Raw genomic sequence first — 26,514 nt, 5'->3', positions numbered from 1 at the left:
CTCTTTGGATTTTCCCGCACCCTATCTGCCAATGCTATTTTATGTTCCCTTTTTGCCCTCCTGATTTCCCTCTTAAATGTACTCCTATACCCCTGTACAGGTACTCCTCAAAAGGATTCACTTGATCCCAGCTGCCTATAATTGTCATATGCCTCCTCCTTTTTCTTGACCAGAGCCTCTATATCTCTAATTATCCAGTGTTCCCTGCTCCTGCCAGTGTTGCCCTTCACACTAGCAGGAACGTGCTAGCCTGGAACTCTTGTCTCTTTTTTGAAAGTCTCCCACATGCAAGTTGTCCCTCTACCTATGAAGAGCTTCATCCTATCAACTTTTGAAAGTTCCTGACTAATACCATTAAGATTGCCCTTGTCCAATTTAGAACTTTAACTTGTTGACTGTACCAATCCTTTTCCATAACTACTTTAAAACTAATAGAATTTTACTTGCTGGTCCCAAAGTGCTCCCCCAGTCACTTGCTCTGCCTTATTTCCCAAGAGGAGGTTGAGTTTTGCCCCCTCTGTAATAGGGCCACCTACATATTGATTGAGAAAGGGGAGAGGTAACTGGACACTGTGATTCAGGAGGCAATTATACTCCTAAGGATAATAACACGAGTGCAATTAACAAAGTAATCCTGCTGAAGGATTTTGAACAGCTTGGTAAATTGAAAAGGAGAACCACAAAGATAACAATCTCTGGAATCCTACCTCAATCAAATGCAAATTGGTGTAGAATAAATAAAGTTAGATGGTTAATGCAAGGCTCAGAGATTGGTATAGCAGAAATGAATTCCAATTCATGGGTCACTGGAACCAGTACTGGGGAAAGTGAGAGCTGTTCTGTTGGGACAGATTCCATCTGAATCACACTAGGACCAGTATCCTGGTAAATTGTACACCTAAAGTTGGAGATAGAACTTTAAACTAATTATTGGTGTGGGAAGAGGGTTCAATTGAAAAATAGTTTAAAACTAAAAAGAAACAAGACAGCAGAGATGCAGAGTAATGAAGAGGAAAACAATATTCAAAATGTGACACAAAATATAAATAAAAGAGTGCAGTGGAAGTTAGAAGCAGAAAAATAATAATAGCAAGTAATCAAAAGCTAGGGCTATGTATCTGAATGCACACAGCGTTTTTAGTAGAATTTCAACTGAACGAATCAGATGGACACGGGGTAAAATGAAAGATAAATTTGTCCAGTGCCTCAGGGATTGTTTTGTAGTACACTGCACAACTTACCCAGGACCAGGCTAATTTACTTATATTAATGAGTAATAAGGTCGGACTAATAAGAAATCCATATGTCAGGATCCTGTAGGGGACAATGATTGCAATATGACAGAATTTCAAATTTAGTTTGAGGGAGAACATCTTGAGGCTCAAACCAATGTCCTCAACTTAAATAAGGGTAATGACAGATGTATGAAGAAAGAGTTGACTAAAGCAGGCTGGGAAAATAGCCACAGAAAGGTCAGTAAATGAGCAGTGGCAGATATTTCATAAGGCTTTGCAAACGCTTGCTCCAATCAAAAAGAAGGACTCAATGAGAAGGTTGAACCAAAGCTGTTAACAACAGTGGTCAAGTAGATTATCCAATCAAAACCTTAGATCAACAATGCAAGTGACAGGCCAGAGGAATAGGAACATTTTAAGAACCAGCAATGATGACTAAAAAGCTCATAAAAAGGGAAAAAACTGATTGTGAAAGTAAATTGGCAAGAATTATAAGACAAAAAGGATCACACAGTTAGATACATTGGAAGAGAATTGCAGGGAGTTAATAATGGGGAACTGGCAGGTAATTTAAACAAATATTTTGCATTGATCTTCATGGTGGAGGATAGTATAATTATCCCAAAGATGTTATATAAGCAAAGTGCTTGTTAGGAGAAAAGGAATATAACATACTCTATCAAAGAGAGAAAGTATTTGTCAAACTCATGGGACTGAAGTTGGACAAGTTGCCAGGCCTTGATGGTGTGGAAAAGATTTTAAGGAAACGATTATATAGACAGTGGAGGCATTGGGATAAAGACAAATTACTGGGTTTCAGGGGTGTTCCAGTGAAAATAAAAACCAATGTGACAATCTTGTTCAAGAATGGAGGGAGACAGAGAGCAGGTCAGTTAATCTAACCTCTGACATTGGGAACATGCTAAAGTTTATTATTAAGGAGTAAATATCAGGGTATTTCAAAAAAACCAAATGCAATCATAGTCAACATTGTATTGTGGTTTTGTGAAAGGGTAACTATCCTTGATAAGTTTTCTAGAGCTCTTTGAAGATATAACAAGTAGAGTTAATAAAGGGGAACCAGTAGATATAGTGCATTTTGATTTCTAGAAGGCATTTAATAAGATGTCACATGAAAGTTGAGAAGACAGTGACTGCTGTTGATGTCAAGGCTTCATTTGACCAAGTGTGGAATCAAGAATCCCCCATCAAAACTGGAATAAATGAGTATCAAGTAAAGGACTTTACATTGGTTGGAGTCATACCTGGTACGTAGGATGATAGTTGTGGTTGTTGGAAGCCAGTTATCTGAGCTCTAGGATATCTTTGTAGGAATTCTTCAGGGTAATGTCCTAGGTGCAACCATCTTCAACTGTTCCAACAATGACCTTTCCTCCATCATAAAGTCAAACGTTTGCTGATTGTTGCAAAATGTTCATCACAATTTGCAACTCCTCAGATACTGGACCAGCTCATATCCAAACACACAGACCTGGACAATATCCTGGCTTGGGATGACAAATGGCAATAGCATTCACGCTGCACAAATACCAGGCAATAATCATATCTAATAAGAGACGATCTAATCACCACCTCTTGACTGTCAAAGGCGTTAACATCAGTTTTTAGGAGGCGTTAAATAGACTTGGCCAATACTCATTGGAGTTTAAATGATTGAGAGGTGACCTTATTTAAATACTCAAGATCCTGAAGGGACATGGCAGGATAGATGCTTCCCATTGTAGGTACGTCTCAGGCCAGAGGGTATAATCTCAGAGTAAGGTGTCACCCAGTAAGGACAGACATGAGTTGGAATTTTCTCTCTCAGAGAGGAGTGAATATGTGGAATTCTTTCCAAAAGATGACTTTAGAGGCTGGGCCATTAAATATATTAAAAAGGATAGATGGATGGATGGCTGGATGATGGATGATAAATAATCAATAAGGAAATCAGGGCTATGGAGAAAAGGCAGGTAAGTGGTTTTGTGGATTATCAGATCAGCCATGATCTCTGAATTCTGGAGTTGACTTGATGGGCTGAATAGCCTTCTTCTGCTCCTATATCTTGTTGTTATACATTTGAAAGAGATGAATTTAGAGGGTATGGGGATCAGGTTGGAGAATGGGACTAGCTGGATAGCCATTACAGACATGATGGGTCGAATGGCTTCCTTCTGTACTGTCAAAGTGTATGATGCCATGGCTGTGGAGGCTGGATTTGTTAAAAAGGAGGCAGATAGATTTTTTAAATACAGGGGCATTAAGGACTATGAAGAGTGGCACGAAAGAGGAATTGATGCCTGTGGCAGTTTAGCCATGAACCTGGGTATTACAGGGAGAATGTGAGGACTGTAGAAGCTGAAAACTCAGAGTCAAAAAGAGTGGTGCTGGAAAAGCACAGCAGGTCAGGGATTCCTGATGAAGGGCTTACACCTGAAATGTTGAACGTTCTGCGCCTTGGATGCTGCCTGACCTGGGGTGCTTTTCCAGCACCACCCTTTTCGGCTCGAATGTAACAACAGAGCAGGATCAAGGGAACTGAATAACCTACAACTGTACTGTTCCTATTTCTCATGGTCTTCTGACTGTGGTGCAACTTGACTGAAATATTAAGTTTGAATTCTTAAGTTTAACTAAACAGGGTTGTTTTCCTTTGCTTCAAGTATTTGGTTCAAAATCCAATTAATATTTAAGAATGTGTGATTGTACTTCAGAATAAAATAATGAACCACTACATATTTTCAAAGAATACATTAGTTCTCTGTTTCAACTATTTAAATGATCATATTTTAATAACATTTACACACCTTTCCAAACTGTAATTCAAGATAACCTTTACCTGAGAAGAAAGCATAGGTTGCTTGAAATACATGCACCCATTACATTTGTTTCATACCTCTCTTTCATGGCATGCAAGTTAGAAACATTAATTTGTTGGGAATCAGAGGCAGAAAACCAACTTCTCTCCATCGATGAATTTTCACACAAAGGCAAAAAATGTCAACAGTTTGAAATTCTCGAAAATATGCGCGTAGCTAATTTGAAAATTTCAGAACTGCGATAAATCAGGAAAGCATATGACTCCTTTAGCAAAGAGAACACTAAGTCATAATGGTCATTGGAGATCTGGTGCTGACACAGTGGGCTAAATGGCCTTCTTCTGTAACAATCTGGAATGCAACCTTTATGTCAACTTAGCCTAATATAACCTTATAGGATGGCACATGGCTCAGTAGTTAGCACTGCTGCCTCACAATGCCAGGGACCTGAGTTTGATTCCTGCCTTTGGTGACTGTCTGTGTGGAGTTTGCACGTTCTCCCAGTGTCTGCATTGGTTTCCTCTGGGTGCTCCAGTTTCCTCCCACAATCCAAAGATGTGCAGCCCAAGTGAATTGGCTGTGCTAAATTGCCCGATAGTGTTCAAGGAGATGTACGTTAGATGCATTAGTCAGGGACAAATGTAGGACAATAGTTTAAGGGAATGAGTCTGGGTGGTTACTCTTCAGAGGATTGATGTGGACTTGGGCCAAATGGCATGTTTCCACACTGTAGGGATTCTATAATAATATTGGACTCGAAACATCCATTCTGATCCTGTCTCCAAAGATAGTCAGACCAGTTGAATTTCTTCGGATTTTCTTTATTTCAGAAAATTCCTGGCATTGATTCACAATCTGTATTATATAATCATAGAGTCATAAACTGACCCTTCGATCCATGCCGACCAGATATTCCAACCCAATCTAGTCCTACCTGCCAGCACCCGGCCCATATCCCCCCAAACCCTTCCTATTCATATACCCACCCAGATGCCTTCTAAATGTTGCAATTGTACTAGCCTCCACCACTTCCTTTGGCAGCTCATTCCATACATGTACCACCCTCTACTTGAAAATGTTGCCCCTTACGTCTCTTTTATATCTTTCCCCTCTCACCCTAAACCTATGCCCTCTAGTTCTGGACTCCCCACCCCAGGGAAAAAACTTTGTCTATATATGTTATCCATGCCCCTCATGATTTTATAAACCTCCATAAGATCACCTCTCAGCCCTAGGGAAAACAGCCCTAGCCTATTCAACCACTCCCTATAGCTCAAATCCTCCAACTCTGGCAACATCCTTGTAAATCTTTTCTGAACCCTTTCAAGTTTCACAACATCTTTCTGATAGGAAGGAGACTGGAATTGCATGCAATATATTGACTGACTTTAATTAGCAGATGCAATTAGAGACCATGAACTAAACAGAAGTTTAGCTGGATGAACCATTGGGTCATTTTCTGCTCCTGAATGCTATCCAGTAGTTCTTCATTGATTGAAATTAGAAGTTAAAAAATGGAATTAGGTTTTATATTACAAGTAACATATTCCATGAATAAAAGAAGAAATTCTACCTCCTGGGTTCACTGGCTGATGAATCTGCCAATACTTTAAAAATGAAGAATGTCCATTCATGAGACTTTTGAGTCTATACTGTGGCGTGAATTGGGTTTTCTGAAGGTTTTGGTAGAAAACTGAAAAGCAGGTTAAGGAGAACTGTTTGCAGAAAAAAAGCCTGTTTAGTCAGTGCAGATTACCTCATCAACAGAGCAGGATGCAGTTCTTGGCTTTTTCCAACACTAATCTTGGACTGTCACTAACAGGTTTATTCATGGCCGCTCAGAACAATTCGCCTTTTTTTTTAACCATTCCATGGAAGGGAGTGCTTGACAGTTCCTACTGAGGTCACAAACACTCTCTAAGCACACTCAGTTTAGGAATCATTTGGTAACCACATTTTGGTAAACTCTTGCTATTTCATTCAAACAAAGAAAGATTCTTGGCGTAGGAGGAGGCCACTTGGCCCATCATATCCTTGTCACCTTGGAAGGATGGAAAATTGCCAATTCCCAAACTATCAAAGACCTTCCCTTTTGGTTCTTTCTTCACCTCCACCCTCCAACAAACCACACCTTTTCTAATTTTGTACTGCTTTAACACCTGGTACAACTTGAACTGTTTCCAATTCAGATGAAAAAGGCGATGATCTGAAGCATAAACCCTGCTTCTCTCCTCATATCCTGCCTAACCTGTAGAATATTTCCTACCTTTTCCATTGCTATTTCATACCACTGACATCCACAGTATTTTGCTTTTGTCCTCAGGCTCCTGATTTTATTTTGATTGACATTGCTAAGGAGCTGCATGAAAGAACATTTCCCAAGCAAACTAGAATAAGCTTGAAGCTCTCATTACACACCTGTGGCTTGGTGTCAAAGTACTCCTTCAGGAGGAACAGAATAACAAGCAAAGGTGCTCTGGTGAACAAGTTTTGTCTCATTACGAGTCAGATAATTCCTATTCACAGCATAGGGTGGAAAGACAGGTTCTGCAGAATCCTATTTGAAGTGGGCAATAGGTTAGTCCTGACTCACACAGGTTGCTTGCAGCAATTGGCTTTGATTTTTAATAGTTCAGACCCTGAGTCACTGACAGACTCACAGTTTAGCACATTTTCAAATGGAGGCAAAGCAATGTGACTGGGAGTAATGTCTGTTGCTGCTGCACAATTTTGCAACTTAACAGAAGGATGTTTCCTTATCACATAATTAACACTATACAGACGAAGACTATGTCAGCACTGGCTCTCAGATCAAACATCTCACTTCATGCCTTACTCCTGTCTTTTCCTCATGTTCTGGCACATTGCTCCTTTTGAATTAACCATCTAATTCTCTTCAGAATACTTTGAGTGAACTTCCCTCCGATACACGGCAGGTGGTGGATTACAGGCCTAACCACTCGCTGCATGGAAAGGTTTTTTTTCATATCCATTATGCTTCTGTTATTAATTACTCTGAATGTGTGCCTACTCTTTCTTAGTGCATTCACAAGTGCCAATATTTTATTCCTATTTACTCTGTAGTCTTTATATAATTTTGGATACATCAATTAAATCTCAGTTCAGCCTTCTGTTCACCAAGAAAAATTGCAGTTTCTAAATCAATTTCTTAATGAGAATTCCTCATCCCTAGAACCATTCTTATAAAACTCCTCTCCACTGCCTTCATATTATTCCTAAATTACAGTGCCTAGAACTGAATGCAATACTGCAGCTGAAGCCAAACTAGTATCTCATACACAACATAACCTTCTTGTGTTTGCAACTATGCCCCTAATAATAAAGTCTAAGACACCATATGCTTTTTTAACTGTTGTCTCTCGGTTGTTCTGCTGGCTGACAATTGCACAACATTCAACACCACTCCTCAGATACTGAAGCAGCTTGTTTTCAAAAGAAGCAAATCCTGGATAATGTCTAGGCTTGGGAAGATCATTGGCAACTAACCAAGTGCCTGACAATGATCATCTCCAAAAAGAAAGTATTGAATAATTGTTCTCGACATTCAATGGCATTACCATTGCTGAATCGCTTGCTATTAACACATTGTTGGTTACCATTGACGAGAAAGTGAACTGGACTCACCATGTAAATGGAGTGACTACAAGAGTAGATCAGAAGCTAGGAATCCTACAGCAAGTAGGATTCCTGACTCCCCAGAGCTTGATGCCATCCAGGACAAAGCCCTTGTTTGGCAACACAGGCACAAACATCCACTCCCTCGACCAACAATACCCATTAGCAGCAGTGTGTATCTTCTAAAAGATGAACTGCAGAAATTCACAAAGGTTCCTCAGACTGTACCTTTCAAATAAACAATCATTGCCAAAGGCAGTGAATAGATGGGAAAACTACCACTTGCAACTTCCTCTCCAATCCACACATCATCTTGACTTGAAAATATATCAAAGTTCCTTCAGTATCCATGGTTGAAATCTTGGAATGTGGATTGTGGTTGTGCCTACAATAAAGAGAATGCAGCAGTTTAGGAAGGCAGTTCACCGTTACCTTCTGAAGGGCAGTCAGGACTAGTGCCCAGACAGCGAAGCTGATATCCTTAGAATGAAATAAAAAGTGTCCTGTCACTCTTAATGGGTTCTGTACATACATGCCCAATTTTCTCTGCTCCTACACATTCTATAGAGATGTACATGTTATTTTATACTGCCTCTCCGTGTTCTTATGTTGAAATATTTTCACCTCACACTTCTCCAAATCAAACTTCACCTGCCACCTATCTCCCATTCTACTTGTCTATGTCATTTTGTAGTTAACACTATCCTCCTTAAAGTTTAAAATGCTTCTAAGCTTTGTACCATCTGCAAATTTTGAAATGAAGCCCTGTATCTCAAGGTCTGGATCATTAATGTGAATCAGGAAAAGCAAGGGCTCCAACACTGGTCCCAAGGGAGGTCGATATTAAACATTTGCCTGAATGGGAAACCTTCATTCATTATCACTCTTGTTTCCTGTCACTCGACCAATGTTGTTTCCAAGTTGCTGCTACCCCTTTTATTTCATGAGCTTTAACATTGTACACAATCTGTTATGAGGCACTATATCTAAAGCTTTATGGACACATGCGCCACATTAATATCTATGGTAGTTGAGATCAGCCATGATTGTATTGGATAGCAGTCTTGACTTGTTACGGCTGTATGGTTTACTTAAGCTCCTATTTCATGTGTTCGTATATTGGGAAAAAAAGAGATCTGACTGAAGAGCAGAGTCTAGATCATTCTTGTTTTCTCAGCTTTGTTCAAAGACCATTCTTGATTTCTAAACAATATTTTGCCCTGTATTCCAACAGTGAAACATATTCATTTCACACATTTAACAATTGCATGCTGTTTAAATCATTTCATAATGTAATGTGATAAATTCTGCCCCTATACTTTTCAAAACATCAACCCTCTCTTCAAAGCCCACCTTAGACCCTTGCAACTATCACCCATCCCCAACCTACCTTTCCCTCCAATTTTTTTTTATGACTTTCATCTCCCAAGTGAGCAAATTTCCTACAATTCATGTTTGAAGTATAGAATCATAGTAATAGAAGTAGGAATTGGCCATTTGGCCCGTCAAGCCTACTCCGCCATTAAGATCATAGTGATCTATCCATCGTCTCAGCTCGTCCTACATGCATTATCCCTATAACCCTTTATTCTCCCACCATGCAAAAACCCATCCAACTGTGTCTTGAATATATTTAATGAAGCTGCCTCTTCTGCTTCCTTGGGCAGAGAATTTCATAGGTTCAATACTCTCTGGGAAAAGCAGTTCCTCCTCATCTCTATCCTAAATCTACTTCCCCTAATCTTGAAGCCATATCCCCTAGTCCCAGTCTCACCCACCAGTGAAAACAACTTGCCTACCTCTATCTTATCTATCCCTTTCATATGTTTCTATAAGATCCCCTCTCATTCTTCCAAATACTAGCAAGTACTGTTCCAGGCTACTCAACCTCTCCTCAATGCGTAACCCCCGCATTTCCAGAATCAACCTCCTCTCATGACTCTCCTCTGCATTGCCTCCAAGGCCAGTATATCCTTTCTAAAGTGAGGAGACCAGAACTGCGCACAATGTTCCAGCCACGGCCTCACCAACAGCTTATACAATTGGAGCAGAACCTCCCTGCTCTTAAATTCAATTCCTCTAGCAATGAAAGCCAATACTCTGTTTGCCTTCCTGATTACCTATTCCACCTGCAAATCAACTTTTAACGAGTCATGTACGAGCACTCCCAGGTCCCTCTGCACGACAGCATGCTGCAATCTGAATTCATCCAACCAAGTGTCGGCTCCTGCTACAGTACTGAAATGGATTCAGTCACAAATGCAAGCTCGGTGACCATGGTAAACTTTCCTTCCTTGTCCTTCTTAACCTGCATGAAGATAATGTCTTCACTCTCCCTGGTAACTATTTGAAAGAAATATCTGCTTATCCAGTGTTTAATTTCAGCCAAGTAAAGCATCATGTGTTAGAGATGGGGAGCGGTCACACTAAATCATGCTCACCTCTGCAGTGGCTGATTTCAGTGAGCTCCTGGTCTGCTAATGTCTCAGTTTAAAAATTCTAATCCGTGCTCCAAAATCCTTTCATAGACCTACTCCCTACTTATCACTGTAATTTCTGCAACCCTCTGAGGTAACTGCACTTTTCTAATTCTGGTCTCACATCTACCGAGCCTGCATATCCCTGGATACCAAAGGCAATTTAACATGGTCAATCTATCCAACTTGCACATCTTTGGACAAACTAGAGCACCCTGATGAAAATCAACAGAGACATGGGAGGATGTGCAGACTCCACACAGACACTTGCCCAAGGGTGAAATCATACCCAGGTCTCCGGCACTGTGAGGTAGCAGTGCTAACCACTGAGCCACTGTTTCCCCCTCCCTTTCCACTCCCCTCCCACAACAGACCGCAAGTAGAATGCTGCAAGGCAAAAACATATCATAAATAATGCTGTGGTTGTGGTGGGAAGTACCTTTTTTAAGTTTGTGTGTTAATTGCCTCGATTTCTGTTTAGTCTGTGGTGATTTTATTTTGTTTGCTATACTAAAGATCTTAAAACGTGAATTCTTGTAGTTAGGCTATTTCCGTTGATTGTTATGGAATTAACTTCTTTTAAAATGTTATCCCTCATTAGAGATTGTAACACACCTTATTGGTTTGGTGTTAAAATGTGCTATAAAGTGATCGTGTGAAGTACCATGAGAGGATTAGTTACATTAAAGGAGTCACATAAATATAACTTATTGTTGTAAATGAGAAAATATCCACTTTCTGGCACTTCAGTCTAAATAACCACAAAATTTATGGGATTTTTACACAAATTAACAACTATAGACAGGAAGCTGACAATAAGAGGTTAAAATAGTGTTGATTTCAAATGTACTATAGATGTGGTGAAACAGGCTTGAAAGAGTTAAAAGATATTTAGCAAACAACTGTGTTTTGCTTTAACTTTCCTTTCTACCACCTGTGGCCTGAGGGTGCTGGGAACACAGTTGGATCACTTTGAGGTCGCACATTGTATTCTCTTGAACTTTCCCATTTTCAAGAGAATCAACATCAATCAACATTTGAAGTTTTCTTGAACGCGTTAAGTTCACAGAATATGGTGCTTGTAAGGCTACATCTAAAGCCTGACTACAGTCATGTTTTCAATATGTATAGCTGCATTCCATTCCACAGCCATAGAAAACATTGCTTATCAACTCACACCTATACAAGTACAGTTGTGTAATGGAATGGTGAAGGAAATGTTTTAAGGTAAACATATTGAAATTGCCTTTGAGTGCAATCCAACCTCAGAAATCCAAAAGCCTGCAATTCAGACAGACCTACAATCTAATATCCCTGCATTAATCAACATATTAGCTTTTTGTACATGCATATAAATATGGTATCACAGTACTGTGTATATATTTACAATCTATAATTAATTTGCACTGCATAAAGAAGAAAAATATTTGATGCTATTTACATATATACATATTTGTGATAACTCTTCCAAATAAATCACAAGTCCATAGTGTTTACTTTCAGCCAATTCAAATTTATGGCATTGCATTCTGTTCTGAATTTATTGGCTAGAAATACAAAAGTAGTTGGAGATGAAAAGAAGGAAGACACAGAAAGAGCAAAAGGAGAACTGTAACCTGGAACAGCCCTGTGAACCACTACAATGGCAGACAGAACACAACAGTGAACTCCTAGCTTGAACTTTGTACTCAGTCTGTGATTGGGTGACCATAGTACAAATTGGAAATACTAATCAAAACTTAGTGTTGAAAACTGAGGTCAATTTTGTTTGTTAGATTAAAAACACTGAAAGGCATAAAGTGAAGGCAGATAAGTAAAGTTGAGGTAGCAATCAGCAAGTAAATGGTTATACAACCTACTGGCCTGCTCCTATTCCTCTCTTTCCAACCGTACCCAAGTGGTGTTTCAGTTAGGGTCATTAACTAATTGGGAGCAATCCTGATAGATACTTTCCTCAGGATTAGATTAACAATTGAAGTGAACAGGTATGATATGAAATTAACATCAGAATCTGCTATGGTTCTAGTATGAGTCAGGAGCAAATGGGGCGGTCACAGAATTCTTTGACAGATTAGTAATATTAATGGTAATTTATTCTTACATATATTTATGATAATACAATAAAATGTGTATAAATTGCCATAAGCTGGTGCTATTTTAATTACACGAATTATAAGAAGAAATAAATCATACAAAGTTCAGACAAGTTTCATTTTTTATTCCATACACAGCTTCTTGATTTCCTAACTGGCTACGGAACCTGCCACACTCTACAACTGCCAAATCATTCCCCGAGGATACACACCAAAGAGGAATCACACTGAAGGAGCTCCTGTCACCTCATTGCCGCCGATATTCAGCCCTGCCATGGCCAGGAGACTGTTCCATGTCTCCAGGACCGGGACCCATCTCACCTTCTGAGATTTGAAACGCTTCAAGCCCATTAATGCTGCCTTACAGCTGAAATTAACTGATTGTCAATGTTTTAATGATAAAACTCAAACTTTGCTTTCTGAGAAGCTCAGCATCACAGATTTGGTAAATTTACTAAGTAGGAGTTGCTAACTGATCTCATAGATTTTGGGTTGCCATAGTATTGCGCAGTCCCACAGCAGTTTGAGTGAAAGGTAATGCTGCAGCATTACTCTGTGCACTTCAATAGCTGCCAGTACTTACCACCTGTACCAAATCAACAGTACAAAACAGAGAGGCACTCCCTACAACTCAGACAAGAAGCAAATATAGCCCATTCCTTTCAAAATTGACTTAATTTACACCGGATCCTTGCTGATTCACTGTGAAAACTTTCAATAACATATCTAACAGTCTGTTTGAACAAATGCTGTAACAAACCCCATATTTACTGCCAATCAGTTATGTTTTAATGATTGATGTAATTAATATAATCTCTGAGTCCTGTAGCCCTCTGGCAAAGTAGATCACATTTACGAACTACACAAAGAGTTTATCAAAACTATTTCTGCAAAGCCAAGCCAACAAAATCCACTATCACTATTTCACTGTTTGGAGGCTTTTAAACTGAGAACAATGGACAGGATGTACAATGGAGATAGCATTTTCAGAAAGGTGGGGGTGTATATATAGTGTTTATAGAGGGACGTTCATTGTGTTTCAGGAAAATTATTTTTCATGTTGACAGTACACAAATGGTGAGAAGACAAAGCACTCACTGCCATGCAGTAGGAAGGGGCAGGGGTATTACCGCCATATATTCTAAATGTATATTTAATCTGAAAACAATTAAAACCATAAGACCATAAAAAACAGAAGTAGAAATAGGACATTCAGCCCCTCAAGACTACCCTACCATTCTCTAAGATGATGGATTATCTGCTCCATGCCTTAACTCCTCTCTCATCCTCAAAGCCCTCAACTCTTCAATTTTTCAGACATCTACTGACCTCCTCTTTAAATTAATGAATCCAAGATAATGGCAGAATCCATTCCTTTTTTTTCTCTTCTGTTGTTTTCCTCTTCTGCCAGTGGTCCAGAGCAGAGCCAGCCAAAAGCTTGGAGGTAAGTGTGGGCAGCCAGCAGTCCAATGTGGAGTCGTGTGGGAGTGTGGGAGCATGGTGGGGAGGGGTGACCAGCAGCAGCAGCCCAGAGCAGAGCAGGGGCAGCCAACAGTCAGGTTTGGGGTTGTGTGTGTGTGTGTGTGTGTAGGGATGACAAGCAGCAGCCCAGAGCAGAGCAGAGCAAGGGCAGCCAGCAGTTTGGAGCAGAGTGGGGGTGGCAACTGTTGGGAACAGGGGTGACCAGCAGCCCAGAGTGGGTGATCAGAGACCCAGAGCAGACTGAGGACAGTGGACAGTGGGCCTGGAATGAAGTTGACTCCTGGCTGGGCACTGGTGGAGCCTGGTCAGACCACTTGGAAGCTGTTGTAGAAAGACTGCAATCTCTATGCTTGTAGTTTTATTTCTTATTTTTCTGCCTACACTGTCTGTCATGTAGTGTAACATTTTCTTTATTTTTTTCTATTTTTTTGTAACTGGGTACTTTGTATCTAAGCTGGTGCCACATGTGGATGGCGTTCTACACTTTTCACTGTACTCCTGTTCTTTTATAACTTGAGTACATATGATGTAAACCTAGGTAGCCTCCACAACACTGTGAAACTCTATAACATTCACCAGCCTCCATGAGATGAAATTCCTTTGCATCTCAGTTTTAAATGAGTGTCCTGTTATTCTTAACTGTGTCCCCAGGTACACGATTTTCACACTTGAGTGAAAATGGCTTCTCAACATTTACCCTGTGAAGCTCACCACCGTCTTCGCAATGGCAACTAGAGATGGGCAATAAATGCTGGCTAGTCCATGACACCCATGTCCCACAAGTAAATAAAATGCCTCCTCAGAATTGTGAATGTTTCAATACGATTGTCCCTCAGTGTTCTAAACTCTAATGAATAAAGGCCTAACCTATTCAGCCATTCTTGATAGGTCTACACCTGCATCCCAGGAATCAATCTAGTAAATTGTTTTGAACTGCTTCCAGTACCAGTATATGCTTTCTTAAATACAGGGACCAAGATGGTTCACAGTAAGGCCTCATCAACACCCATCAACTGTTATAACTAGATTTTCCTATTTTTAAACTCTACCTCCTAGCCATGAAGGCCAAAAATTACATTCATCTTCTTGGTTACTTGCTGCAGCAGCATGCTAATGTTTTCCATTTGAATAATAGCTTACCTCTTGTTTCTTCCAACCAATGTGTACCACCTCATACTTTCCCACATTAAACTCATCTGCAAATTTTTTTGCCCACTCACTCAACCAATGGATAACCTTTGCAATTCCTTATGTCCTCAGACAAAATTCCTTACCATCTATTTCTGTATCACCAGGAAATTTGGATGCATTACTCTTTGCCTCTTTTCCAAGTCATTGATATACATAATAAACGACTGAGACTTTATGATTGATCCATTAATTCCAACTGTCTGTTGTCTGTGTTAACCCATCCTCAATCTATCCTAGTACGTTAATCCCAGTACAATCTTGTGTAGTAGCCTGTTTATGTGGCACTTTGCTGAATGCTTTATTGTCTTACAGAGCTAGCCACAAGTCAAACAGAGCTGTTCTCTGCTGGGTTCAGGAGTTGGCGTCCTTATCAAGTCAAGTCCATACAATCCAAGTAGCTAAGCAGAGTTTCTGTTTCTTCTTCTTCTTGTCTTGTCTGAAAGATGCTTTACTGCCTGTGTGAACATTAAAAAGTGCATTTCCAGATATGACAGGAATGAATGTGAGGAAGTTGATGAGGTCTGGACAGACGATACAACCCTACATTAGTATGATTGTGAATGGGTTGTACATGGCCAGCCTCATTCTCTTAGTCTTTCATGTCTATTTACAAATCATAATTATCAGAGATGTGGTCATTTGCAGTGGATTATCTTCAACACCATTAGTGCCCGTGTAATTAGGCTTCACAGCTATCCATGCAGTAGTGCGCTGTAGCTTTTTGTAATAGTATGGAATACCATTTCTTCTGTTTCATCCATCAAGATAATGATCTGTGCCATGAGAAAGTGTGTGTTCGGGCTGCCCATGACTGAATGGCACAAAATGGCCAATGGATGCCATGGCTAATGCAGCAGAACGTGGCTGGGAAAAACATCTGCTTAATGTCGTCTTCACAAGGTGAAGAATAGTAGCTCTGTACACTCAGGATTACTGAACTGAGATAGAATATCCAGCTGCAGTGTTTACGCATAAGATATAGATAAGAACATTTCATACTAATTAGTTGTTTCTCTTCAGTTACTTAATCAATCTCTTACAATATTAAGAGTAGGTTTTAGTTAGGAGAATTCAAATGATCATTGATAGAAATTCTGAAGTAATTATAGATCCACCTATATGAAAAAGTCACTAAAAGCATTCAAACCAGTTGCAGACAGCAACAGCAGTTCCATATCATTAGAGGGAGAAATTGAATCATAGGTATAGAAATTAACAGACATTAGAATGTGGATTGAATGAACACATTAGAACATAGAACATTACAGCGCAGTACAGGCCCTTCAGCCTTTGATGTTACACTGCCCTGCAAAACCAGTCTGAAGCCCATCTAACCTCTGCTATTCCATTCTCATCCATATGCCTATCCAATGACCATTTAAATGCCCTTAAAGTTGCCGAGTGTATTACCATTGCAGGCAGTGCCTTCCATGCCCCTACTACTCTCTGAGTAAAGAAACTACCTCTGACATCTGTCCTATATTTATCACCCCTCAGTTTGAAGCTATGCCTCCTCATGCTGGCCATCACTATCTTGGGAAAAAGGCTCTCACTTTCCGTCTGATCTAGTAGTCTGATTATCTTGTATGTCTCAATTAAGTAACCTTTCAACCTTCTTCTCTCCAATGGAAACAGCCTCAATTCCCTCAACTATTCCTCTTAAGACCTTCCCTCCATACCAGGTAACATCCTAGTAAATCTCCTCTGAACCCTTTCCAAAACCTCCACATCCTACCTATAATGCGGTGACCAGAACTGCACACAATACTGCAAGTGTGGCCGCACCAGAGTTCTGTACAGCTGCAGCATGACCTCATGGTTCTGAAACTCAATCCCTCTACTAATAAAAGCTAAAACACCATATGCCTTTTTGACAGCCCTAGCAACCTGGGTGGCAACTTTGAGGGATCTATTTACATGGACACCAAGATCTCTCTGCTCATCTATACTACCAAGAATCTTACCATTCACCCAGTACTCTGCATTCCTGTTACTCCTTCCAAAATGAATCACCTCATTAAATTCCATTTTCTGCATTAAATTCCATTTCCCACCTCTCAGCCCAGCTCTCCAACTTATCTATGTTCCTCTGTAATCTACAACATCCTTCGGCACTATCCACAACTATACTGACCTTAGTGTCGTCCGCAAATTTACTAACCCATCCTTCTGCTCCCTCATCCAGGTAGTTTATTAAAATGACAAACAGCGGTGGACCCAAAACAGATCTTTGCGGTATCCCACTAGTAACAGAACTCCAGGATGAACATTTCCCATCAACCACCACCCTCTGTCTTCTTTCAGCTAGCCAATTTCTGATCCAAACTGCTAAATCACCCTCATCCCCATGCCTCCTTATTTTGTGCAGTAGCGTACCATGGGAAACCTTATCAAAGATACAACTTGTTAGCTAAAGAATTCTAACATTAGGTGTAACCACATAACTTTGTAGGAACTGATCAAAAATCAATATTATTTTATATTTCCTGTATTGAGGAATTTAAAAGGGCCCGAAGTAATGGGCAATTATTCAATTAATTTGGAGTTAACACAGTACAGCTCACAAGTGTTACTTGAATATAGTATCCATTCTGAAAAGCCTCAAGAGAGAAGATGAGAGTGTCTGGGAAACATTATGAAGGAAAGGGTGGACCATAAGTCTGTCCATCTGTTTTTGTTGTTTAATGATATGAATGGCTTAATTGGAAACACATTGAAATTGCTGAGACAAGCTTGAACTCTATAAGATGTTGTACTAGAGATTCAATAACAAAGGGATAACTCAGTGCTGCTGACCAATAGCAAACAAGGGGGGAAGGGGGCATGTGGGCTCTAAATTTAACTGTATAAGTTAAGACATTCTGAAGCTTTTTGTATGCCTTATTGTTCTGGAGAAATTAAGCTGTATTAAAAATTAAACCTGCAATAAAGGTTACCTGACACCGCCCCATGATTCGGACTTTCATTGGACAATATGTGATCTAACAGAGTGGTTAGAGATAGGTATTCTCCTATACATGTGGACACCAGCCCACATGCTACCCTCATTTAGCTTGCTATATGAACCATACAGAATGTATGCACAGGAAGTTATGTGGGACCACTAATAAGAACCACAATGAGTGCCAATGACTGGGTGCATTTATTCCTCCAGTCATGAGGCAGGATGCAGCTGACTCCTGCAAAATGGACCATCTGTTACAAACACCCTAGAGATAAGTGCTTTCCTACTCGTCACCTGGATCCAGCCTAGTTTCCTTGAATCACAACTGTTTCTGGTACTCTGTTCTGTATGTTTTGGCTCCAAAATGAATGATCTTATATTTGTCTACATTGGAATCATGATTTGGAGATGCCGGTGTTGGACTAGGGTGCACAAAGTTAAAAATCACACAACTCTCTACTATCTATCTCATTCTTGGACACATGCCAAGATAACTTTGTGTCATTAAGGATGGGCACCTCAGCACCTCACTCTACCGCAAACCCACAGATAACCTCATGATGCTACACTTCTCCAGCTTCCACCTGAAACATATTAAAACAGCCATCTGCTATGGACGAGCCCTACACATACACAGGATCTGTTTCAGATGAGGAGGAACGTGACGGGCACTTGGAAGTACTCAGGGATGCCCTCATAAGAACCAGGTACGATACTCAACTCATTGACCTCCAGTTCTGATGTACCACAGTGAGGAACCATAATGACCTCCTCAGGAGACAGACATGGGCTGCAACCGGCAGGGTACCCTTCTTTGTCCAGTACTTCCCAGGAGCCAAACAACTACGCCATGTTCTTTGCAGCCTGCAATACATTATCAATGAGGATAAGCACCTCGCCAATACCTTCTCCACACCTCCAATTCTCGCTTTTAAAAAACCATCAAACCTCAAATAGATCATTGTTTGTAACAAACTGCCCAGCTTTCAGGACAATACCAGACAACCTTGTCACAGTAGATGCTGCAGGACGTGTCAGAATGTCGATTCAGACACTACCATTACACGTGGAGACACCTCCCATCATGTATGTGGTGGGTACTCATGCGACTCAGCCAACATTGTCTATCTCATTCGCTGCAGGCAAAGATGCCCTGAGACAAGGTACATTGGCGAGACTAAGTAGAGGCTATGGCAATGGATGAATGGACACCGCACAACAATCAACAGACAGAAGTGTTCCCTCCCAGTCGGAGAACACTTCAGCAGTCTGGAACATTCAACTTAGGACCTTTGGGTGACCATCCTCCAAGGCGGACTTCGGGACAGGCAACAACGAAAAATGGCCGAGCAGAGCTAATAACCAAGTTCGGTACCCCGGGAATGGTCTCAACTGGGACCTTGGGTTCATGTCACACTACAGGTGACCCCATTGCACTATATACACACACAGACCTACAGACGTACAAACACACAGATACTCCTACACATACACACTCACGCAGACCCTCTCTCATATGCTCATACATACACTCCCACACACACCCTCTCACAGACTTATACCCCTTTACACTCATACTCACACATATACACATAATCTCTCACAAATACTCATAATCCCTCTGCCCCCCACACACATACATACACATATAAGTTTGTGGGGTGAATTTGTACTTGCAGAATTACATTTTACTTTGCTCAAAAACTGTAAGATTCTGTAAATCTGTTTTTTAGATTAGGATCTTTCTGACCATTGTGGAACAGACAGCCTCACAGAGGGAAACTCACACATTATCTGGACCAACATGACACCAATTGTTAAAAGTTCACTTGATAATGTAACTTTTTTCTAAAAAAGGTTTTGCGATTTACGTATGAAAGAACTGAAACCAACATGTTCATCCTAAAAGATGAGAGACTTAACAAATATTCCAGGTCTTTTTCATTATATGGGCGGCACGGTGGCACAGTGGTTAGCACTGCTGCCTCACAGCGCCTGAGACCCGGGTTCAATTCCCGACTCAGGCGACTGACTGTGTGGAGTTTGCACGTTCTCCCCGTGTCTGCGTGGGTTTCCTCCAGGTGCTCCGGTTTCCTCCCACTGTCCAAAGATGTGCAGGTCAGGTGAATTGGCCATGCTAAATTGCCCGTAGTGTTAGGTAAGGGGTAAAATGTAGGGGTATGGGTGGGTTGCGCTTCAGCGGGTCGGTGTGGACTTGTTGGGCCGAAGGGCCTGTTTCCACACTGTAAGTCTAATCTAATTATACAATTTCAGTTACATCACACTGTAAACTTTTGTTTTTCAAATCTGCGTATTACAATCTTATTCTCCTCAACCACTTGATGAAGGAGCAGTGTGCTGAAAGCTAGTGCTTCCAAATAAACCAATTGGACTATAACCTGGTGTTGTGTGATTTTTAACATTAGAATCAATTTGCCACAAATTTGCTTAATCATTTGATTAAGTTCTCTTTGTAATTTTATGTTTCCATCTACATTGCTAATGATGATGCCTAACTTTGTGTCATCAACAAACTTGTATATATAGCCAGAAAAACAGAAACTCAGCAAGTCTGGAGCATTTGGAAACAGATAACATTTTGAGTCCAATATGACCCTCAGTTGGAACTGTAGGGTCTAGAAATTAATGGTTTTTATACTGTTAACAAAGGTGGAGGAGGGGCAAGTGCAGCAGATGGAACAGTCATCCAGAGCAAAAGACAAAGGTAGCTTAAGGTAGCAGCGGAGTGACATAGATGAACTTTAGATATTAATAGAAGGTGTTAGCAGCAGAAACTTTATCAGCTTTGATAAGAGCAAATCTGCAAAGTTTTATTTATTTGAAAGGGATGATCTCAGCCAGGTGATGGTGACTGTTCATGCTACTTTTCAAGGAAGGAGTGAAAAAGTTGGAGTCAAGATTGAAGAAATACATCCAGCAGGGAAGGAATAGGATGAAACAATGGATCTTCAAGGACAGTCTTGTTGGTGGAAATTCGAAGCAGACTGAGTGGTTTGGGGGACTCTGAGATGGGAAGCAGCTACGGAGCAGTTGAGGTCAGTGACAGTCCTAGAAATAATAGCTTGGTGTTCAGTGGTGAAGTCCATAGTTCGTGAGACAGAAGGAAGTGTGTGACAGTGGGCTTTTAGCCTTGGCAAGGAAGAGATTGGCATACCAGATAACAACAGATCAACCCTTATCATAAGTTTGATAATAAAGTCAGGGTTAGACTGGGGAGAATGGAGGGCAGAAGGTTCAGAGGGAGACCAATCAGAGTTGATGAGGTGAGTAAAAAAATTAAGGTATCTACTGTCACATTGACAGCCTTGATGAAAAGATCAAGGCTAGGTAAGAAGCTGGAAGAAATGGTCCAGGTGGAGGAAAAGTATTGGAGACCACTGGTGTGAAGAGAGGACACAGAACTGGGCACAGAGGCAAAGGCAATAGAAAGAGATCATCTTCAGGTCATATGCAAATTTAATTGACCTGTGGGTATAATGGGATAAAATGGAGTTCTTTGATGAGTTCATATAGTTCAATGTCAAAATGGATAGGACAGAGTGAACACACAAGAGGTGGAATTAGAAGGGATGGAGTCAGGTGGAAACAAGTATCCAAAAGAGTGTGGGGACCTGTGAGCTTTTCAAGCCTGTATTTCTTAACACCTTCTTAAATATAGTAAGGACAAAAGGGTAACTGGGAGAGAATAGAGCCCCTCAAAGATCAGCAAGGCGGCCTTTGTGTGGAGCCACAGAAAATGGGGGAGATACTAAATGAATATGTTGCATCAGTATTTACTGTGGAAAAAGATATGGAAGATATATACTGTAGGGAAATAAATGGTGACATCTTGCAAAATGTCCAGATTACAGAGGAGGAAGTGCTGGATGTCTTGAAACGGTTAAAGGTGGAAAAATCCCCAGGACCTGATCAGGTGTACCCGAGAACTCTGTGGGAAGCTAGAGAAGTGATTGCTGGGCCTCTTGCTGAGATATTTGTATCATCGTTAGTCACAGGTGAGGTGCCGGGAGACTGGAGGTTGGCTAACGTGGTGCAACTGTTTAAAAAGGGCGGTAAAAACAAGCCAGGGAACAATAGGCCCGTGAGCCTGACCACGGTGGTGGGCAAGTTGTTGGAGGGAATCCTGAGGGACAGGATGCACATGTATTTGGAAAGGCAAGGATTGATTCGGGATAGAAAAAAACATGGCTTTGTGTGTGGGAAATCATGTCTCACAAACTTGATTGAGTTTTTTGAAGAAGTAACAAAGAAGATTGATGAGGGCAGAGCAGTAGATGTAATCTTTTTGGACTTCAGTAAGGCGTTCAACAGGATTCCCCATGGGAGACTGATTAGCAAGGTTAGATCTCATGGAATACAGGGAGAACTAGCCATTTGGATACAGAACTGGCTCAACGGTAGAAGACAGAGGGTGGTGGTGGAGGTTGTTTTTCAGACTGGAGGCCTGTGACCAGTGGAGTGCCACAAAGATCGGTGCTGGGCCCTCTACTTTTTGTCATTTACATAAATGATTCGGATGCGAGCATAAGAGGTACAGTTAGTAAGTTTGCAGATGACACCAAAATTGGAGGTGTAATGGACAGCGAAGAGGGTTACCTCAGATTACAACAGGATCTGGACCAGATGGGTCAATGGGCTGAGAAGTAGCAGATGGAGTTTAATTCAGATAAATGCGAGGTGCTGCATTTTGGGAAAGCAAATCTTAGCAGGACTTATACACTTAATGGTAAGGTACTAGGGAGTGTTGCTGAACAAAGAGACCTTGGAGTGCAGGTTCATAACTCCTTGAAAGTGGAGTCGCAGGTAGATAGGATAGTGAAGAAGGCGTTTGGTATGCTTTCCTTTATTGGTCAGAATATTGAGTACAGGAGTTGGGAGGTCATGTTGCGGCTGTACAGGACATTGGTTAGGCCACTGTTGGAATATTCTGGTCTCCTTCCTATCGGAAAGATGTTGTGAAACCTGAAAGGGTTCAGAAAAGATTTACAAGGATGTTGCCAGGGTTGGAGGATCTGAGCTACAGGGAGAGGCTGAACAGGCTGGGGCTGTTTTCCCTGGAGCGTCGGAGGCTGAGGGGTGACCTTATAGAGGTTTACAAAATTATGAGGGGCATGGATAGGATAAGTAGACAAAGTCTTTTCCCTGGGATCGGGAAGTCGAAAACAAGAGGGCATAGGTTTAGGGTGAGAGGGGAAAGATATAAAAGAGACCTAAGGGGCAACTTTTTCACACAATGGTGGTATGTGTATGGAATGAGCTGCCAGATAGTCAATGTGGTCTATTGTGTTCATTACTCAAAAGGCATTCTTGTCTACATTGGTGAGATGAAAAGCAGACTGGGTGACAGCTTTGCTGAACATTTCCACTCTGTCAGAATGACCCAACTTTCCAGTTGCTTGCGATTTCAGTAAACCATCTTGCTCCCATATTAATATTTCTGAGCTAGGTATGCTGCAGTGTTTCAGCAAAGCCTAATGAATGCTGGAGGAACTGCACCTCATTTTCCACTTAGGCACTGTACAGTCTTAAGGATTCAATTTGACTTCTAAATCTATAATGACTAATAAAAGTCCAAGAACTATGACAAATATATTTGAAGTATTTTATTTAACACTGAATTTAATATATAAATGTACTGAAATATATAATTGTATGCATTTACAGTATTTCTTTAAAAAGTCATTCCTCTGACATTTCATTGAATCAAACATTAGGATACTGGTTGCACATATTGTAACTCGCAGAATTGTCCTCAAGTATTGCACTCCTTGCGCTAATTCTTGCCACATAAAAATATTTATTCAGCATTTTACTGTTCATAGACACTAATATCTAATATTTTATATCAGAGTTATCTGGTAATATTTGATTGACAATATTTTATGTATAATATTTATTAGTTAGTAATTGATAATCTAATCATGCCTATACATTTTGCAACATTTGCTAAAAAAATACATCAAGGCAAAGCATCCCATATAGCACTCATCAGGACTAGGACACACTAAAATTGCACTAATTTATATAATATGAGTTGTGGGTGCTAATTGGCTGAATCACTGTTAGCATGGATTTAAAATTATCAGTTGAGCTTGCAGTGTGTTTAATTTGCATTTAATAGAAGGTAGATACCTTCACACACAGAACCTTGTTCTGTGCAGATAAAAGGAGTTAATGCCTATATTGCATCTTTGTAATTGTGGCATTGTTACAGAAACTGACTAATCATAGTCTACCTGCCTAATCTGTGGTTAATCAGTGAACTAAACTAAGTTAACTGATCCACTGCATCTCCATGCCAACCAAATAGCACCTATGTGCACTGTTGCTTGTGCTGTATAAATTGATGTTCCCTTTCAAAAATTGGTTTCTCACATTCCCGTCTTGATGAGAACAAGGTCAAAGGTTTTTTTTTGGCTTTATGTCTCTTCTTAGCAATGTTTAAGCTTTGTACTATCAAACAATTATGCTTTAACACTATCTATGTCTTTGGCCATTTCATTTGTTTGTCTGTACTGACACTGATATTCAGATTTGAATGTAACTAGGATAAAATTCCAGTCAGAAGAGTGTGCGTGTTAGTGTATAATTTTGGCTACCAAAGTTCCAAAATGCACACTGGAACATTTTAGTCAATACTTCATATTGATTATTTTAAGAGGCACACAGCTTTAATAGAGCTAACTATGTTTGTAAACTATTCATACATATAAAATTTATATTTGTGACTTTCATTTAACTTAAAAGATACATTTATGATACTTAGAAAAGAAAATGATAGTTCACAGACTAAATCTTTTAAATGTTAAATAGCAGGATAAATAAACTTCCAACAGCAGAAAAACATTGGCATGGAATTGGGCTGTCAGAGTAACCATTGGCAGATATGAGGCTTGTATTTGGATTAGAATAATGATGAAGCAGTGTCTGATAATGTCACCCATTCCAACACTTATTCTGGGATCATCCTGTATGTGTACTATTAGAGTCAAAGAATCTTTTATGTTATGTTACAGCAATGATTTTAATAAATGAGTCTTTTATATAAAAAAAAGTTACAATAGGAAGTGATAGGGAAGAGCCCTTGTACAGGTGTGAGACAGAGACATTGTGGAGGCTTCTAAAGAAATGTGAAAGCATTTATCAAAGTAGAAGTTTTCTATACATATCTATTATATTTATATTTGGTATAGATGAGTGCTGTTCAGATGTCTTACTGTAACAAGAACATAGTGATTCCTAACAAGCTATTTCTTATGTTAATGATATGGAAATTCCCAATATAGATGTGTTACATTAAGTATACTGATCTTTACCAGCAAGCTATGGTAATGATTGGCATGGACGATTCCTGTACTGCTGTGTAATAGGTCAAAGCAGACCTCCCATAAGACAGCTACAATAAGTAACATGCAAAAGCTTGCAGAATATTACAGCAATAATTAGTGAGGAAGTGCTCTGCACAAGTGTATTATTGTATCACTTGGAAATGGCCTGGTTGAGGGTTACAATAATATCTGGCATGGATGAGCCGAATATATTTTGCACAATAGTAAGGGTCAGCTTGGATCATTACTATATACATCATCCATAACAAAACTGTTTGAAGTGGAGAACCCTGTATGTACGTGTCACAATGGCATCAAAGTTTTAATTTTAAAAGGCCTTTGCCTTATTGGTTATGCTAACTAAACAAAATTATTGTTTGGTGATATTGTTAATTCTTTCAATGTCCAGCTTCACTTATCCTCTAGCATAGAATGAACATGGCACAGTTTTAATTTTGTGGTTATAAAAAATTATCTTAAGAAACATCTTCATTCTTGATTTTTGTTATAAATGCTAGTTTTGCATGCTTATGACCTATATTTTCATATTGAGTATCAGATTTTACAACAAATAAAGATCCACATAGCGACTGCCAATGTGTTGGTGGTTCTTCTCTACCACAGCTTGCTTAGCAGCATCCAATGATGGGAATATCACAAAAGCATCGCCAGATTGTCCATACAAGTTGGACATGATCAGCACGGACTCAGGGGGAATCTGCATCAAATAAATAAATGGAACGTAATAATAGATAACTGGAGACATAACCCACATTAACATGAGCCATTCAACACATAAAAACCCAGCACCAGATAGGTTTCTTTTATTCAGTTATTTGCAATTCCCATCACCTTAGGTTCATTCTGCTATTGTCCATATTTGTTGCTAATTTAGAACACTCCAATAAACACTACCTCTGTTTCAAAGTGCTGCTACAATTGTGTTTCATATGGATAAGTATCTGTAACATATACAGGGAATCACAACAATTTAATGTCAGGATGGAAAATCATAGTCAGAAGTCGTGAAAGAAGGACAAACTCAAAACAGTTTCACAGTTACATCCCAAAACTGAGCTTCAGATTTAATCTTGCTGGTAATAATAAGCCTCTGTTAATGCTTCTGATGTATTCTTTGTATGAAAGTGCCTGGTATCTTCGGATGATCTTTACTGTACAATAAACAAAATGAGGAACTCCTAATTTACAGAATCATGCATGGAATGAGATCTTGTGGGGTAGGCTAAAATGCCCTATAATATCACTATTGAATATGGCAAATGATTTT

General features: G+C 40.0%; 1 protein-coding gene across 5 annotated transcripts in view; it reads right to left on the bottom strand.

Moving 5' to 3' along the window:
* esrp1 (epithelial splicing regulatory protein 1) overlaps positions 1-26,514 on the bottom strand; it is a 153,289-nt gene that overhangs the window by 47,973 nt on the left and 78,802 nt on the right. For 3 of the 5 annotated variants that reach the window (XM_060823675.1, XM_060823677.1, XM_060823679.1), the window contains one exon: positions 23,487-25,944. The exons of 1 other annotated variant lie outside the window; for it this stretch is intronic. In XM_060823675.1, the coding sequence (XP_060679658.1) occupies positions 25,789-25,944 (156 nt within the window). In that variant the 3' untranslated portion in view covers positions 23,487-25,788. Of the gene's footprint in view, positions 1-23,486; positions 25,945-26,514 lie in introns of those variants that run through there. One more of the 5 variants, XM_060823678.1, reaches the window with a different exon arrangement.

The sequence above is a fragment of the Hemiscyllium ocellatum genome, chromosome 4 (assembly GCF_020745735.1).
Source record: "Hemiscyllium ocellatum isolate sHemOce1 chromosome 4, sHemOce1.pat.X.cur, whole genome shotgun sequence".
Lineage (NCBI taxonomy): Eukaryota > Metazoa > Chordata > Chondrichthyes > Orectolobiformes > Hemiscylliidae > Hemiscyllium > Hemiscyllium ocellatum.
The sequence above is the reverse complement of the archived record's forward strand: the minus strand, read 5'-3'. Positions and strand labels throughout refer to the sequence as shown.